The 17,301-nt window shown below is 41.0% G+C and overlaps 1 protein-coding gene across 1 annotated transcript; it reads right to left on the bottom strand.

Annotated features, from left to right (window-relative positions):
• Window positions 1–5,985: 5,985 nt before the first annotated feature.
• Window positions 5,986–6,458, bottom strand: LOC101986675 (cytochrome b-c1 complex subunit 7). Its single transcript, XM_005357370.1, has one exon. The coding sequence runs from the start codon at window positions 6,451–6,453 to the stop codon at window positions 6,118–6,120; it is 336 nt and encodes a 111-aa protein (XP_005357427.1). The 5' UTR covers window positions 6,454–6,458; the 3' UTR covers window positions 5,986–6,117.
• Window positions 6,459–17,301: the final 10,843 nt, after the last annotated feature.

Raw genomic sequence — 17,301 nt, 5'->3', positions numbered from 1 at the left:
GATTGACCCTTCTATGCTGCTGTTCATCACTGAAGGAAGTCAGGACACCAGTTCAAACAGGGCAGGGACCTGGAGGCAGGAGCTGATGCAAAAGTCATGAAGAGATGCTGCTTACCACCTTGCCGCTCATGGCTTACTCAGATTGTTTTCTTACAGAACCTAGGGCCACCAGCAACAGGATATCACCACCTTCAGTGGGCTGAGCCCTCCCCTGTTGATCACTAATTGGGAAAGTGCCTTACAGCTGGATCTCATGAAGGCATTCCTCAATTGAGGCTGTTTTCTCTCATGACTTTAGCTTGCTTGCATCAAGTTGACACAAAATCAGCCAGTACAGAGATGTGTTACAGAATTATTGTCTTGTCAAGACTCTGGAACAAATTTAGTGCTCATCTGTTAGCTCTTGGTGATGAACATAAATGGAAAGAGATACTCTATATCTACCCAAGCTAAAGGGAACCACTCTCTGTACTGATATGAGAAAGTCTTCAGGATTTACTATCATTGGAAAATGATACACACAGTTTGTAATTGCTGCACGGAGCTAAGAAAATAATGAGGATTTGAAATGTATCATTATCAGTGTATAGTAAAATGCAAAATAAGTTAGTATTTACATCTACCACATGAGTGGAGATAGCTGAGGTAGGATGGAAGAGAACCACTAACATAGTTAGCTATTCTTTGAATTTCACATTTCTCATGAATTTATTACTCATTCACTCAAACACTTAAAAATGACAAACATTAAAATGCAAACAGATGTACAGAATGAGAGCATTCAGGACAATATGGATGTCTTGAATGTGACTCCAGACAGCTTGAGTCCGCTTGCAGGACACAGAAAGCCTGTGCCATGTCTCATTCTGTTTCAGGCCTGTCAGTGGGAACTTGAAATTCTAATTCCTATACTTTACAATATATGACACCCTGAATTACTGTTGTAGTGATCTTTAAATCCACGTCGACACCATATGTAAAGATGATGAATCACAAAAGACATTGTTTTCTTTTGTATCAATTCAACATGTTGAGAATCTTTTCAGAGACATAGTGGTCGAGACTGCTGTAGGAGGATAAAAGTCAAGTAATTTCCACTCTTGGAAGCTTTCTTTTGACTGTGAGCAATGGAATGCAGCTGCACACACACTCACACCTTGAAACAACCAAGCTTCTCCATCCCATGCCCTTAATTTGAGTTTGCTTTTCTTTAAAGTCTTTCATTTCCTGATTTCTAGAGACAAAGTGAGGTGGCCTGCCTCTGTGTTGCCATTGTGCCAGCTTGTCACAATTATAAAATTATCTACTTCTATGGCATTGAAAAGCAAAGCAATCTGTGTCAGTTTTTTTCCCCTGCTGTTTCTTGTTTTCAAGTGTTGATCATATTCATCATCAACCTGCGCATGTAAATGTGGATGCATGCGTGTGTGGTATGTGTGTGTGTGGATGCATGTGTATGGATGTGTGGGTGAGTTTGTGGGAGGAGGAGTCTGTGTGTGTGTATGTGTTGGTAGGGGTGATGTGTGTGTGTGTGTGTGCTCCTATGACAAGTCGGGTGCGGGTGCCATGGTGTACTTTTGGAAGATAGAGGAAAACCGTGGGTTCCAGTCTGTCTTTCACCTTGATTAAACAGGCTCCCATTTTGCTGTTGCATGTACCAGGCAGCTGATCTTCAATCCTACAGAGATTTTTGTCTCTGTTTTGCATATCTCTGTAGGAACATGGGAATTACAGACAAGTGTTCCAGATCTGGGTTGACACGGGTTCTAAGAATCCAAACTCAGGTCTTCATGCTTGCAAACGTCAGCAAGGTATAGTAAAATCACAAAACTAGACCACTCCAAGGATAGAAAGAACACTTTTTGGGCAAACTGCCAAGCTTCCTCAGAGATTAGAGAATGGCCGCTTGGTGAGGAAAGTCCTGTCAGCTTTACCTGGGCAGGTAGCATGAGAGGTGAGTAGGGGTCAGAACCACTGGGGCTTTAGTGTGAGAATTTGAACTCATACCTAATTTTGGGGATAATTAGGAAATAGATATACATTGCTGTTGGTGATGGAGAAAGGAAGTAGATGCTTTTCTCATAAACAGAAACTTGACTTAGAGCCATGATTCTTAACCTCTATGTCGCAACTTTTTTAAGGGTCAAACCACACTTTACTGGGGTCACCTAAGACCATCTGCATATCAGATATTTACATTAAGATTCATAATAGTAGCGAAATTACTGTTATGAAGTAGCAACAAAACTAATTTTATGTTTGGGGCTCACCACAACATGTGGAACTGTTTTAAGGAGTTGCAGCATTAGGAAGGTTAAGAACTGCTGCCCTAGAGAATACTGAGGAAAGCCTACTTTAGGTTTCTCTTTACCTCGTTACAGTCCTTCTCTTCACCTGTAAGACCCTGACCTGTTTTGGATCTAGGTTTCCTCTTAGAAAGCTGTAAGTGAGAGGCACTACAGTTTTGGAGCCTGCTTTGTGACCTACCATTCCAGCCATTCATTGATAAGGGTGATGATAGTCCTCTGTCTACCCTCAGCTCTGAAGGGACATCACAGCGGATAGGTGGATGAGGGGTCTCTAATCCTTGTCCAAAGTAGGGGTTCAAGCCTGCATGTAATGGTAGGAGACTTGAGGAAATTCTACCAGAAGAGTCTGTTGTATTAACTGTCCCTTGGAAAAACCTGAAAAGACAGGAGCAGTCATGATTATCAAAAATATAGGTAAGAATGAGAAAAGATCTCATACTCAGAGATAGGCAGAGGTCAGGAGACCATAAACATTAGTAGTCACATCAACCCAAAGGAGCACTTATCAGGCGAGGGGTCAAGAGTTTATTTGAATTTTCATAGATAGATCCACATCTCAACTCTTTGAAACTCAGCTGCTCTTAGTATGTTAAGGATTACCAAATGTGGACCCATCCCATGTTGGTCAAGGGCCTTGTGGAGGCCCAAAAATGTGAGCCTATTCCACCTTTTCAGAAAGTTTTAGCTTGCTCAAAGTTGTTGACAACAACTGTGACTACAAACCCTGACCTAGGGTGTAGTTACTTGGTGTTTTGGGGATTAAGACAGCCTATAGAGGTGTATCCTCTCCACCAGGAGACCAAACATCAGATAATTTAAGCATACTTCTGCTCCTTTTGAATTAGGAGGTTTGACCTAGGGAGTGGCTTCCTTCAGGATACTTAATCTAGGGTAGCTTCACTGTCTAAACAACAGAATGCTTTTTCACATGAGTTAAGCACTCAAAGCATTGAAGCAAAATCTGTTTTAGTTGTTCTTTGTATCATGTTAAAGCAGTCTTTTGTCTTCTTCTCTCCTTTGGTATTGGGGAATAAAAGTATGAAAAGTTAAACACGGCTGAACTCAGAACTGAGAACTTTGTACGTATGAGACACTGAGTGGCCTTCCTGACACTATTCTATGCCTGTGACTTTTTTCTTATTCCAGTCCCTCCTACCTAACTTCTCTAATCCTCATGGCGTTCCAGGGTAGGGGCATGAGGATTAGAGAAGTTAGGTAGGAGGGACTGAAATAAGAAAAAAAACATTCTGTTGTTTAGGCGGTGAAGGGAGCCGCCAGAGTCAGACATGCTCAATTTTTGCCGGTAAACCACTGCCATGTGGTGATACACAGATTAATAGAAATGTGTTAAATTAATTAAGAGTTAGCCAGTAAGAAGCTAGAGCTAATGGGCCAAGCAGTGTTTAAATTAATACAGTTTCTGTGTGATTATTTCTGTTCAGAGCAACTGGGACAAACAAGCAGCCTCCTCCTACTGCAGAGGGCCAATAGTAAATTGTAGAGTTTTGTAGGCAAGGGATTTTAGGCAGGAATGAGTGAGGGTAGTGACCTTGGGGAGGAGTGAAGCAGGATTGAGAGGAGGGCAAGAATCAGGTGAGATACCAGGATTTCCTAAGCAGGTGATGTGGAAAAGTTGAAGCTTAAAGGGGGAAAAATAGAGGCCTTTGTGTGAAAAGGCATCTTTGAATTGATGTGTTAGGAGGACACACAGAAAGAGGTCAAAAGTGAGTTTAGACGCCTCCTGTGAGAATGAGGAAGCTGTTTCTAGGACACGGATACAAAGTTGCTGTCACCTAACTGCTATATGAAGCTGTTTAGAAAGATACATGACAGGACATTTCACCTGTTCAAAACCACATGTCCATTCACCATTTTTCAGTGGTATAAAAAAATAAGGGTTAAGCCGGTGGTGGCGCATGCCTTTAATCCCAGCACTTGGGAGGCAGAGGCAGGTGGAACTCTGTGAGTTTGAGACCAGCCTTGTCTACAAGAGCTAGTTCCAGGACAGGCTCCAAAACCACAGAGAAACCCTGTCTCGAAAAACCAAAAAAAAAAGTATTAGTCACGACTTTAGTGGTATAAAAGATAAATGTCCTTGCACAAAGCTCAAGGAAGTAGCAAAGAAAGGAGGGTGTTGTTACAGGTCTCAGGGTGGGTGGTTCCTGCTACTTCCAGGCATTGTGTTTAAAATGAGTTTGTACAAAGGTTTTCCAGCTAAGGAAAAAAAATCCCTTTTTAGTTTCCAACTTTCGGCTTTTCTGAGCCAACCTGGACAAAGTAGAATTGTTTCAGGCCACTACATTGAATATACAAACAGTAATGCAAGCTGAAGAGAGAAAGGGGTTTGTGCATTTTTTTTATATCTGCCATTATAGATAAGAAAAAAAAGGGGGTGGCTTTAGATAATAAGGGCTGGAAATCCCTGCAGGTCAACTAAAGGTTGCTGGAAATGTAAAGCCCTTCATCTGTTGCTCCTGCATCCAGAAAGTGAAAGTAAAGAAGAATTACTCAGGTAAAAAGAGTGGACTCACTTCTGGAAAATCTGCTTTTTTATTGTTAAATCAAAAACAGGAACTTGCTTTGAAAAATGTAATTCCATTGCTTATTTCATAAGAAGCATCCAAGGAGAACTAGCATACACTACACTTACTCCATGTTGAGAAGAATACTCCATGATATACTACACGAACACTATACTAAATACGAAACCATTGATAGGATGGGGTCTGGGCATTGATATTTGATGTAACTACACCTATGGGCATTTGGAAGGGACGGATTCCTAGGACACTGGATACTGCAACTGTGTGGGAAGTGTAAGTACTAGTAAGGGAAAAAGAAGGGCTGAGTGAGACAAGGAGAATGTAGGATAGAATGTCAGGAGAGGAATGAGAGAGCACAGAACTGCTCACATCTAATGAACAGCAAAGGTCTCAAATGAACCGTGCAAGTGGTGGAGAAGATAGGCCATTTTACAGTTTGTAAATGGCATATTCTTATTTTGATGATTTTCTGAACTATTCCAATTGTAAGTACATCTACCTCTCTGAAATATCAATGGGAATACGAATAAGTCAAACTGCAACTTCTCTCTGGTGAGTGTTTGGGCAAATGGGTTGTCTACTCTTCAGAGATGTCACTGGTAAGCTGCTGTCAGGTGCTCGACCTTGGTATCGGACGGTAGTGGTTCTCATGAGACGACCACACAGTATTCTGGGCATTTGCTTTTATTGTACACATGTAAGGTTTACAGTTCCATAACTGATGTACATATGTATTGTAAAATAATTGTCATAATGAGGCTTATGAACATCTATCACTGTATAGTTAGCTTTTTATGAAGAGATTACTTCGATAGGCTTCCTTAGCTGTCAGTATCCGACATTCTTTGATAACCCTTAATTTAAAACTGCCATTGAATGAATATATTGACCTACACACTAAAAACGTGAGTTACTGTGCCTTCGATTGCTTTTCCAGCTCTCAATAGTTGAAGTTAATACGTTCACCAGTGTGTCATGCAGTACAGAAATACCCCATTCAACAATCTTGGGAATGGTTTCAATCTCTTTTTCTCTTTGCTCTGTTTCCCTTCTTATTATGTAATAATATTGCTTCCCAACTCCTTCGTGAAGTAGTTCTTTTAGTACCTACCAAAAAGAGAATCAACTTTTTTTTTTGGCTTCAATACACATTTATTTAAAGTGAGGCATCTGCAGAACGAATAATTCTTAAATTGTGATTCAGGTTGAAACAACTTCATAAAAATATGCTGAGATCAGGCACATCCACAGATCTCAACCACAGATCACTTCTTTGCCCATTCTTCTTTCTCTTTTCTTTCCCGAATAATTTCTTTCAGATAGGGTTTAAGGTAGAATTTGTCCTCCTCATATTTTGTCCACTGCTCCTTAGGCAAGATCTGATGCCGCATGCTCAGGTCCAGGGCTCTCTTAATTCGAAACATTCTGTCATTATAAAGATGCTCAGGAAGCCTTCTTATGGCTTCTTTCACATCTTCAGTCTCATGTAGTGTATCATCTCGCATTAAACCCAGTTTGTTGAATCCAGCAGCATTATAATACCATTTTCGAAAACCATCCAGCCACTTGCTTGATGCTGCAACAGCAGGTCTGCCCGCCATGATGACCTGAGCAAGAGAATCAACTTTTAAGAATACAAATTAGTAGTATTTCATAATTAACAACATCAGCAGATAATGTTTCCTCCGTTTACAAAATTTAGCGTTTGTCAAGTCTGTTTAACACTTCACAGTTTTGGAACCAAAGAGTGAGAGTAGCTATGGCTGATATTTGCTTACAATTCTCTTTCTGGGATGAAGGAGACTTGGTGCTAGGACAACCCTGAGAACTATGGGGTAAAGCACAGTGCCATTTTGGAGGACTGTGACTTTAACTCTCATTCAGTCTCAGCTTCATTGAGCTAAGCTGACCCCATCTCTGTAACACATGATGGTAACTAACTGCTGCCCTGAAAGCAGAGCTGTCAAGCCCTGGGTGGGAAGGAAGACTGCACTTTACTCTCGTTCTGTAGAATATACCAACCAGATCTGGAAACAGACACTGCTGGGCTCAGAGCTTCAGGTTCTTATGATGACTAATCTGATAATTTCAAGACGGGTATCCTGGACAGTTCTGCAAGAATTCTTAGGAGTGGTGGTGCATTGAGGTATTGTCATTTGGAGTAAAATGAAACTATTCTAAAATATACAAGAACAGTCCTGTGAATGTTTTTTTTCTTCTGCATTTCATCATTCTTTAGATTGCTAATGCTACAGGATGCAATGCATTTTTAGAATTTAGAGCTTCACCAGGATCTAGATGGATTTGAGCTTTTCATGATCATGTGCCCTTGGGGATTCTCTCTGGGATCATGGTTTCCATGACACACCTTTCCTTCCTAGGGTGCCATGGTCTATCAGGTACTTCCATCCCCATCTATCCTCACCTTGATCTTGTGATCCAGTATCCTCTCCTGCTCTCTCAGTAGGTTCTCCCTTTCACTTTCCATCTTCTTCTGCAGCTGGGCCATGTTTTCTGACAAAGTTCTCATTTGAGCCTCCTTTGCTTGCTCTTGCTCTGTCTGTTGCTGTCTCATTAGCTCCAGTTCCTTCTCAGCTGCCTCCTTCTTGGCCTGCTCAGCTGTCACACAAGGTATTGCAGAGGGAAGAAAGGATAATTAGAATTGAGAACTACCCTCCTGATGTCAGAGACCAAGCTTGTTTCCCCTTAGGAACTCCCTGCACCTTCCCATCAGTAGGCACTGATTCCATACATGATGGAAATGTACTGACAGGTTAGCCATGCAACACCAGTCCCAATTATGGCTTCAGATAGAGAAGAAGATACAGGAGAGATATCCTTGTTTGTGGGGGTATGTTTCTGTCCACACATCAGAAGGTTTTACAGGAACTCTTTGAGAGATGCGCCCTCCTCTGTACCTGCCATGGCTCTCTTTATCGGTGAGGGCTTTATCTGATTGCGAGATGGAATTTTCTATAGTTATCTGTGACTTCAGAAAGTCCTGGAACACCTCATTTGCCTGTATAACCAAAAGAGAGAAAATGTTAATTGACAAGATGTATTCTTATGATGAAAGAATCATCATTCAATGCGATTACTAACCTGACTGCAATATTTGAATTCTGCTTTAGTTCCCATGAATCCTTTAATTCTGTGGTTGTAAAAAGTCTGTGCTCTTTTTTGAGATTAAGAGGCTCTCTGTAATAGCCCTCTGATAGCTCTCCAGCCTTTTTTCCCAGGAATGTCACCCACTAGCCACTCCAACTAATAACCCTAGCCAGATTTGTGTGCAGTTCCACAAACACATGTGAGGCAGGCAGGCTTGGGGGAAAAATTAATAGTCTATGGCCTTAAGTGGTTTAGGGTATACATCTTCCACATCTTGTAATGATGCACTTGCCAGCCTGGTTCCGTTATCTTTGGGTACTATGCACACATACCCCTCTCCACATAACACTCCTAAGACCTCAGACACTCCTGGTGCAACCCTGCATTGCCTACACATACATTCCTCTGTGAGCAATAGCGTAAGTATATCCATCCCTAAATCGAGTCAGGACAGGTTTTATTAAAATATACATCCTATAGAATAGATCTGGTCTCAAGTTGCTTTCAGTGCATGCACGTGCTATAAGCAAACTTTGTCATTCAAGTAAAATTTTACAAAGAATATTTATGCTTAGCATTTCATGCCTATGCACAACTGAGCATTCACATGATTAAAATCAAATGCACTATTTGAGAGAAAACGCATGGGGAAATTGAATGTATGGCCTAATCTATCCTCCAATATAGAGAACAACTCAAACTATGACCATAGTAACTGCCTCTGCCTTCTTTTCAATCCATTCAAAATGGCCCTTTGTGTACTGTGTACACGCAAGGAGTAAAACTTGGGTCATTTGTATATCCTCACTTTTATGACTCCTCTTTTATCTGTACGATCTTCACTCTGAATTAAGTTGTTCTGCTTCTTTGCAAGTCTGTGGGAGTTTCTCTGTTTACCCCTCAACTGTACAATGGAGATACTGTGTAAAAATAATCCTTCTGGCCTGAGTATTAAACTGATATTTCAATGAGAAAAATAACACTAACTCAATTTTAAAAACAAGTACTCAATATGTTATTATCATCATCATCACCACTGATATGTCTAGGTTCTTTAAGGTCATTTAAATATGATAACTAGTCCCAACTTATCAAACAAATTCTATTTGTCTATATTAGCTAAAACCATAAACTTGCTGAGATAAAAGTTCTTTCTGTAATAACATCTATACTCTGAACAAAAAATATCACATTATTGAGAGACCAAGTTGGGAGCCTTGTTATCCTGAGGTGAAGCATATCAGCACTGTAGCTGCTGCAGGGAATGATGGGAGGAGTGTGAGCTGAATCTACTGCTGCTGCCTGCTGGCTGGGATCCCTTCTTCATGGACACTAGCTGCTGAGAATGAGCATTTCATCACAGTAAATGTTTGTTAGCTGATAAAGACAGCCAACCCATTCCATAAACTGTAGAGTACATTTACGTTGAGTTCAAAGTGGCACAAAATGCACACATTCTTGAGATTTCTTCTAAGTTTTTAGTGGATTGCCTTGCCTTTTGAATCAGAGAGATGCAAAGTTAGATAAAGAATGGCTCTTGTGGATGAGTTTAAATGCAAGCAACAGAGATTGGATAGAATTTGTGAAGGTATTTGCCCCCAGATCATGAATGGCCCATTGTACTTCAGCTCCTTGGTAGTACTGGGGCACCAACAAAGACTGCACTGTGAAAATGCCCATCCTGAAGAACCTGGCCATTGTGGGCTTATACAATTCACAGTCCACTCAGGAAATACAGCAAGAGACAATTAGTGTTCACAGGTTGATCTACCAGACAAACGGCTCTCTGTTGGGGAGCCCTACCTGGAAAGGCCATAGGGTTACTGACTGTAAATGACCAGTTGCTCCTGTCTGTATTTCTCTTGTGTGCTACTTTATTTCTTCCCCAAGAACTGCTATGGGTGTTTTGCTCACTGCTTGTCTGTTCATCTCATGTAAATATTCTATCTTTTGTGCACACATATAACTGTGAATGGACAGAAGACGATTTCTGATTAATCTGTATAATTTTGATGAGCAGAAATAATACTAGGATATTTTCCAATTTTCATACTGATATAGGAAAGTAATAGTTTCTTCAGTCATAAAGACAGCTAATTTTGTACTTCAGAACATACTCAAAATAAAGTGGTTGCCCCTGGAGACTAATACGCAAGGACAAATGCCCAGGTGTTGCTTATTACTGAATCAAGGTCAGAAACCAGGTGACTTTGGTAGACATAGACCTCACGAAGTAATGGACTTTTTCTGCACATATTCCCTACCACTCAAAGTTCTATTAGCTTACTGATATAAAGTCTTGAACTTCAATGTCTTTTCCTGTCTCGGAGCCCTAACCTTTTAGGTTATGTGCAAGACCAAGTGTTACTCACTGGCCAGTCAATGTGACATCCCTAGCCTAAGAAAAACTGTGACTTACCTTGTGTTATAAGAATAAGTCAGGCCCTGAAAATGTAAAATACGCTTGTCCCGAGTTCGGCTGTGAAAGGAGCATTGGCAGTAAAACTGAAGTTAAATGGATGTTATATCATTTCCCAAATGTGTACTCTCTAAAGCTACCAAGAAGGACTGACAGGAAACTCATGAGCTCCATTGTCTTTAGTGCCTCCTGGAAGAGCTGAAGACGAAGAAACAGAACTCTGCCACCTGCTGCACAAAGTCAGAATCCAGATCCTCATTGTGTAGGCTCTCAAGCTCAGAAAGCTTCCTCCAGTCAGGGGGTGGACAGAAAACAAAACATTTCTCCTGGGGAAGAACTTTCGAATACAAAACCGGGGCAGGTTGTAATTTTCATCTTCTTCGCTGGTTCCTGGAGAAAGTAAAGAAAATATAGTCACACAGCTAGCAGGGTGTAAATGTGTAATTTATGAATATTTCCTAATAGATGTTCTCTCTGCTCTATGTTTTTGGCAGTGTACATCTCTACACAACCTAAAAGGGAGAGTAAAACATTCCAATCACAGTACAGGGTGATGTGTCTCCATTACTAGGGAACATTTCAATCAAAGCTGACATATTGAGACAGATACTAAACAGGAATCACTTCAGAAACAGCCTAAAAATCCAAGAGAAAGTCCTGGAAGGTACACATAACTCATAGGCATGGCTAAAACCACAGAATTTGTAAGGGGCAGACTATTTGCTGAAAATAAAGTCTTGGTACTTCAGAAGTACTTCAGAACCTGAGTTATCCTTAACCAGCATTCTCTGTGAGGAAACACTCACTTTGCATATCTGCATTAACTGGATTAGCTCCCTTAATGATGACAGTCCTGTCCCACGTCTGAATATCTTCTTCCACATTAGTTATCAAACTTTTCACCAGTAAACAGAATCAAAAGACACATTATGATTAAGAGGGAGTTCTCATGTAAGGAAAATCTAGGTACTCCAGAGGCCAACAAGAGTTAAGGAGCTTAATCCAATTTACTGTTCCTCTTCCTTACTTTCTCCACATCTCCCAGGCCCTCTGTGTCAAGCAGAATTAAGGTATGGTCTGGCTTCTGGGGATGAGGCACACATCACATCCAGATCCCCTTGGTGTGAGACTGTATCGTGAGACCCATAGAAAAGCCTGCAAAAGCAGAGGAGGGACAAAGGTAGAGATTTCCTAGCTAGTGCTTCTGGAAATTGAAACAGGAGTTATGCCAATCAAGGGGAAAAAATGTGAATTAATGCCCAGAATTAGTGTAAACAGGTAAAGTTGTAAAAAATGAATAGAAATATTAATTATTAAAAAGAAAGAAAAGGTGAAAATGGAATATTCCATTTACATTGAAAGTTTTTGTGTTTCCTCCACAGAAGGTGGTTGCTTACTGTTGACACATGAATATCTTACTATTTTTGTGACTTTGAAATGCATGTATAGCAGTAGCCTGTATTATCTACTGGTGAAAGACCCTCACCCACTTGGGTGCAGGCCCAAGAGGGAGAAGCCCCACGACTCAATTAACCAGTCCAGCAGTTGCAAGAAGCAAGAGGTTTTATTAACGATAGCACCACCGGGTGTCTCTAGTCTCCAAAGAGGTAGAGCACCCCGAACAGCAATGGCAGCAAGTTTTTATAGGCAAAATCCACAACATTAATATAATGGGTATGGGATACAGCATGATTGGATACAGCATTAGCATATTGGGTCAATCCTAAGCCACAGTTGTTTGTTTCATCAAATTTCACAGAAATACCATAAAAGATGGTGACATCGACCATGAACTCTGTCTGTCTTAGTTTTGACACCAGATATTTCCTGACTGGTGGGTGGAACAAGGTACTGTGGTCAAAGTGCAAATGACAATCGGGGATGGTTTGCAAGTTTTGCAAGTTTTGTGCTTTTCCACTGCTGGTTGCCATCTATCTAGGGTATGTGCTAAAAGCAGCTGCAAGCAAGCTTTTTGAGTTGCGGTCTCACACTGGCTTATTCTACTAAACAGCCAGAACATTATACTTTTTAAACAGGAAATTAGAATAAATTGAAGAAACAGCATTGGACTCTTTTTTCTCATTATAATGAAGTACACAAAACTGATCTGATTTTCAGATAGAGCCAGCACATAAAGCTCTTTAAGATAAATTAATCTTAAGCATAATTTCTCACTTGTCTCCCTTATGGATTAAGAATTACCTTTCAGTATTTATCTTTGCCTTGAACTTTCTGTTCTAATACCCTATGCTGCAGTAAGACAGTGTAGGTAGACCCAGGGGCCCCAGCATAGCTGTGTTGGTAGCATTCACCTGTTTTCTTCCCAGCCAGCTGGTTCATCAGGTAGGATTTTTCCAGTGCAGCAGAGACCCACGATGGCCACCACCACCACAAGTTTGGTGATGGCAAACAGGATCTCCAGCGTCTTCTTATTCGGCCTCATCTGTCCTTTTGCATTCTCAATGAGACACACAGGAACTTCTGATGCCATGTCCACTGGGGTTTCCTGACTGCAGAGGAAAAGATGAGGGGTTAATGAGAATGCTAGGTTTTCAGCTGAGAGAGCACAAGTCTGTCTGCCTTCAGAATGCTATGAGATTCACCATACCCCAAGCTGCACACCAGGGAAAGAAATGAAATAACTACTTGTATAATTTTATAATGTCATAGTATACTTTAAAAGTAGTCAAGTAGAATGTTTCATGGGAAAATCTTACTCCTCATTGGACAATATATTTGCAGATAATAATGAAGATAATTTTTATAGAACAACAATGCTTAGTTGGATCAATGATCTAAAGATACAAGTGGTTAGGACAGTTAGTAAAGATGATTCAGGAAATGGTTTAGGTTACTCTGCCAATTGCTCCAATAAAAGATACCAAAAAAAAAAAAAGGCAAAAGCGGGCTAGACATCACGTTCCATTTTGCTAAATGTGAAACTTTCTGAGGATAGAAAACAATAACAAGGGAGTTTACTGTATTATAGACCCATGAATTCTGCTTGTGGAAAAACAGGCTGATAATTAAAAAAATATTATGGACCTACCTAAGAAGTTTTATGAGTGTTGTCTTAGTTGGTTTATAGTATTTGGAGCATCTTAATCAAATTTGTGATGAAGTTACATGGCAAGTACTCTTTTTATTTTTTTTATTTATTTATTTTTTTAGTTTTCTTTATTTTGAGACAAATATAATTATATTCCTTCCCTTTTTTCCCCACAAGCCCTTCCCTAAACCCCTCTCCACTCACTTTCAAATTCATAACCTCTTTTTCACTCATTGTTATTGCATGCATATATGTGTGTTTATGCATGGATATATTAGCCCTGCTAAGTCTATATAATGTTTATGTACATGTATTTTCAGGGCTGACCATTTGGCCACCTCTCCCACTCCCAGCTTACCTCGGTTGTGTGCACTTCCTTATGCAGGGCTGAGGCCTCCTGGGCTTTTCCCTGTCCACTTTGACATGTTTACTGGTGTCATCCTTGTTCAACTCACGCTTGGGCAGTCGTGTTGTTGAGACAGACTTTATGGATTCACTTCTGACATCATTAGGAGACACAATCTCACAGCAAACTCCCTGATCCTCTGGCTTTTACAATCTTTCCTCCCCATCTTCCACAATGTTCTCTGAGCCTTAGGTGCAGGAGTGTTTTGTAGATGTGTTCATTGGAACTGGACACCACAACCTCGCCATCATGATGGGAAGGAGGGAGATGAAAAAAAAAACAAGAACGTGAGGCAATACTCGATGAAGGCATGGATGGAATCTGACTAGAATTAGACAAGAGTCAGAGGAGTGTAGGAGGAGGACCTGCTTGTTCATCCCGGCCGCCCAGCTAGCTTAACCCCGAAATAACCACTACAGACACTGTATTCATTAAATCACTGCTTGGCCCATTAGCTCTAGCTTCTTATTGGCTAACTCTTACCATTTGTCACCCTTGGCGTCCTGACTGTGGAAGTGATCTGACCACCTCTTCCAGCTCCTCCATCATGCTTTCTCTGCCAAGACCAACTGTATCCTTTGGAACTGCAAGCCAAAATCCCATCCTTAAAAAAGTAGAAATTGAGCCAGGCAATGGAGGCGCATGCCTTGAATCCCAGCATTCGGGAGGCAGAGACAGGTGGCTCTTCTGCAGGAGTTGAAGCAATTTCTTCCTGGAGTTTTGGAGCAGGAAAGCAATACAGCATCTGTGATGGATTTTACTGTAAGGGTTTCTTCTTTTATTCCAGTGTTCTGTTTCTTGCCGCCACACTCCTCTGATGTGGGAGTCCCCTCTGTGTGCTGTCATTATCGTTAATGATAGGGCAGAACTTAGGTAGGTGCAGAAGATGGAACTTAATTCTGGGAGGAAGAAGGCAGAGTTGGAGAGATGCCATGGATCTGTGGCCGGAGGTAGACGTGCTGAAACTTTGCTGGTAGGCCACAACCTTGTGGTGATGCACAGATTAATAGAAATGGGTTAAATTAAGATGCAAGTACTCTTTTTGCAAGTACTCTTTTTGTTTTTTTGTTTTGTTTTTTTTTGTTGTTGTTGTTTTTGTTTTTTGGTTTTTCGAGACAGGGTTTCTCTGTGGCAAGTACTCTTTTTAAACCTTAGTAAATATGGTTGCTTTACTAATAAATTGCTTATCTAACCATGTGTCTTACTTTGCTCTCTCTCTCTCTCTCTCTCTCTCTCTCTCTCTCTCTCTCTCTCCTTTCTTCCCTCCCTCCCCCCTCTCTTCTCTTCTCTTCTCTTCTCTTCTCTTCTTTTCTCTTCTCTATATCTCTCACTCTCCCCACCCCCAAACTCTTGGCATGACCTGATTCAGTTCCCTGTACTGAAAATCTACTACTTCTTCTCCCTGCACTGGACTCTTCCAGCTGCCCCTGACTGTTCTCTCCATATCTACAATAAAATTTTAGCTTCAACCACACCTTGTAATATGATTGGAGCCACATCTATTGAATGAGGTAGAAGCTAGCAGACAGTTTGCTATGCTAACTACTACCACAGTTAGCTATTTGTCCTAGTTTCTTTTGGACCTGATACCTGACACCTCTCTCCTGTCAGTTTCATTTTCCATTTCTCTCTCAGGGGCCTGTTTACCCTGCAGCTGACTAACCAGTCACATGGTTGCTTCTGTCCTGAAAAGGTCATCAGCTAAGATGAAGGAGAGTCACATAGTTGCTATTTTAAAACATCTATTTTCCTAACAAGAATTGAATCCAAGCAAATAAACCATAGATCTAATCCAGGCTGTAGCAGATTTGGTTTTCCAAACAAGAGTTGAATCCAAGTTACTTGTATAATAATACTGTAGTAAATTAGGATTGCATATGCGTAGATTTTTAAACTATCAGCCTTAAGGTATAAGTTTTAATTTAACTTTTTTTGTTACAGATTTTACAGATTTTAAAACATACTGAATTAACTTAAAATTTTTGAGGTAAATGAGTTTATACCATAGTATTAAAAGATTTCTTTCAGAACAGAGAGAAAAAAAATCATAGATATAAATGTTTTCAAGTGTGAAAAGCAGAAAAAGGTTAGAGATTACAGAATTTTGGAAATGAAGAGAAGAGAAAGTTTAGACATAAAAGATTTGGGGATCATTTGTTTGTGTAGTGGCAGAAGTGGTTACAATATGAGAGAATTTGAAAATCAAGTGTACCCACTTTTGGTCATTCATTGAACTGTACTGAGGCCAAGCAGCTTGCAGTAAGATAGCAGGTCTTTATAAAATCTTTTGAGTCTGAGGAAGATAGGAAAAGGACCAGGGAGAGAACGCCCCTGAATGGAGGGTTTCAATAGAGGGAGAGGGTAGTGGCTTTTATCAGAAAGATGCCCACATGGTGAGAGCACAAGACGGAGTAGAAGATTCCAGGAGCCAGAGAGACTAACAGATGCCCTGAGTCACAGTGGAGAAGCACAGCAGATAGAGGGGAAGAAGAGCTAGACTCTAGAATCTGGAGCAGAATATGGTGGGTAGCAGAAGCCAGCGGAGAGCCAGATCAGCAGCTTGGTTTGGTCAAGGGGCTGGGCCCAATGAAACGGGCCCATTTATGCCCGACTCAGTGGATTTTGACATCAGAGTAGAAAATGAGAAGATGACTGCTCCAAGGCACGGTTGAGGGGAAGGGTTTTTTTTTTGTAGTGATGGCAGGAAGAGCACCCAGAGACATCTGGAAGAGTCCAGAGAAGGGAGAGAAAAGTAGAGTAAACATGTGCAGTAGACTGAACCAGGCCATGCCAGGGTTTGGGGTTGGGCAGAGTGAGAGAGGAAGAGAAGAGAGACAGAGAACAGTGAGAGTTGGCCAAGAGAGGCTGCCGAGCAGAGCATGAGAGAGGATCAGGAGAGAGGGAGAAAATAGGACCAAGAATGACAGGGCCAAGAGAGAGGGAGCCAAAAGGGCTCTTGACTGAAATGGCAGGGTTCTGTAGGAAGAAGAGGCTGGGGAAAGGGAAGCCCATGAGCTGGAGAAGTTTAGGGTGGGGATTCAGAGTGAGAAAGGAGGAAAGCAGACACTTTGCTATGCTAATTGCTACTTCAATTAGCCCTTTGTCCAAGTTTCTTTTGGACCTGACATCTGACCCCTCTCTCCTGTCTCTGAGTTTCACTTTCCTTTTCTCAGTCAGGGGACTGTTTATCCTGCTTCTAACTTACTATTTTTAGCTTCTCCTTAAAATAACATATCCATGTTCTTTTCAGTTTTTTACCTGCAGTTTGACTGACCTCAGCACATTTCCTCAATGACAATGAAATCCATGTCTCTGAAAACACTGAAAGCTCTAAGAAAAGACAATCCAGAGACATTTCAGACGTTTAGCTTAGCCAAACACCTGTCAGAGTGAAGTTTGATACAAACCCAGACTCTGGGGACACGCTCCTGCCAGAAAATGTTGTAATATGCTTTGAACTCCTTTTC

Source organism: Microtus ochrogaster, chromosome 21, assembly GCF_000317375.1.
Source record: "Microtus ochrogaster isolate Prairie Vole_2 chromosome 21, MicOch1.0, whole genome shotgun sequence".
In the NCBI taxonomy this organism is placed as follows: domain Eukaryota; kingdom Metazoa; phylum Chordata; class Mammalia; order Rodentia; family Cricetidae; genus Microtus; species Microtus ochrogaster.
This window is presented reverse-complemented; position numbering and strand designations above follow the sequence as displayed.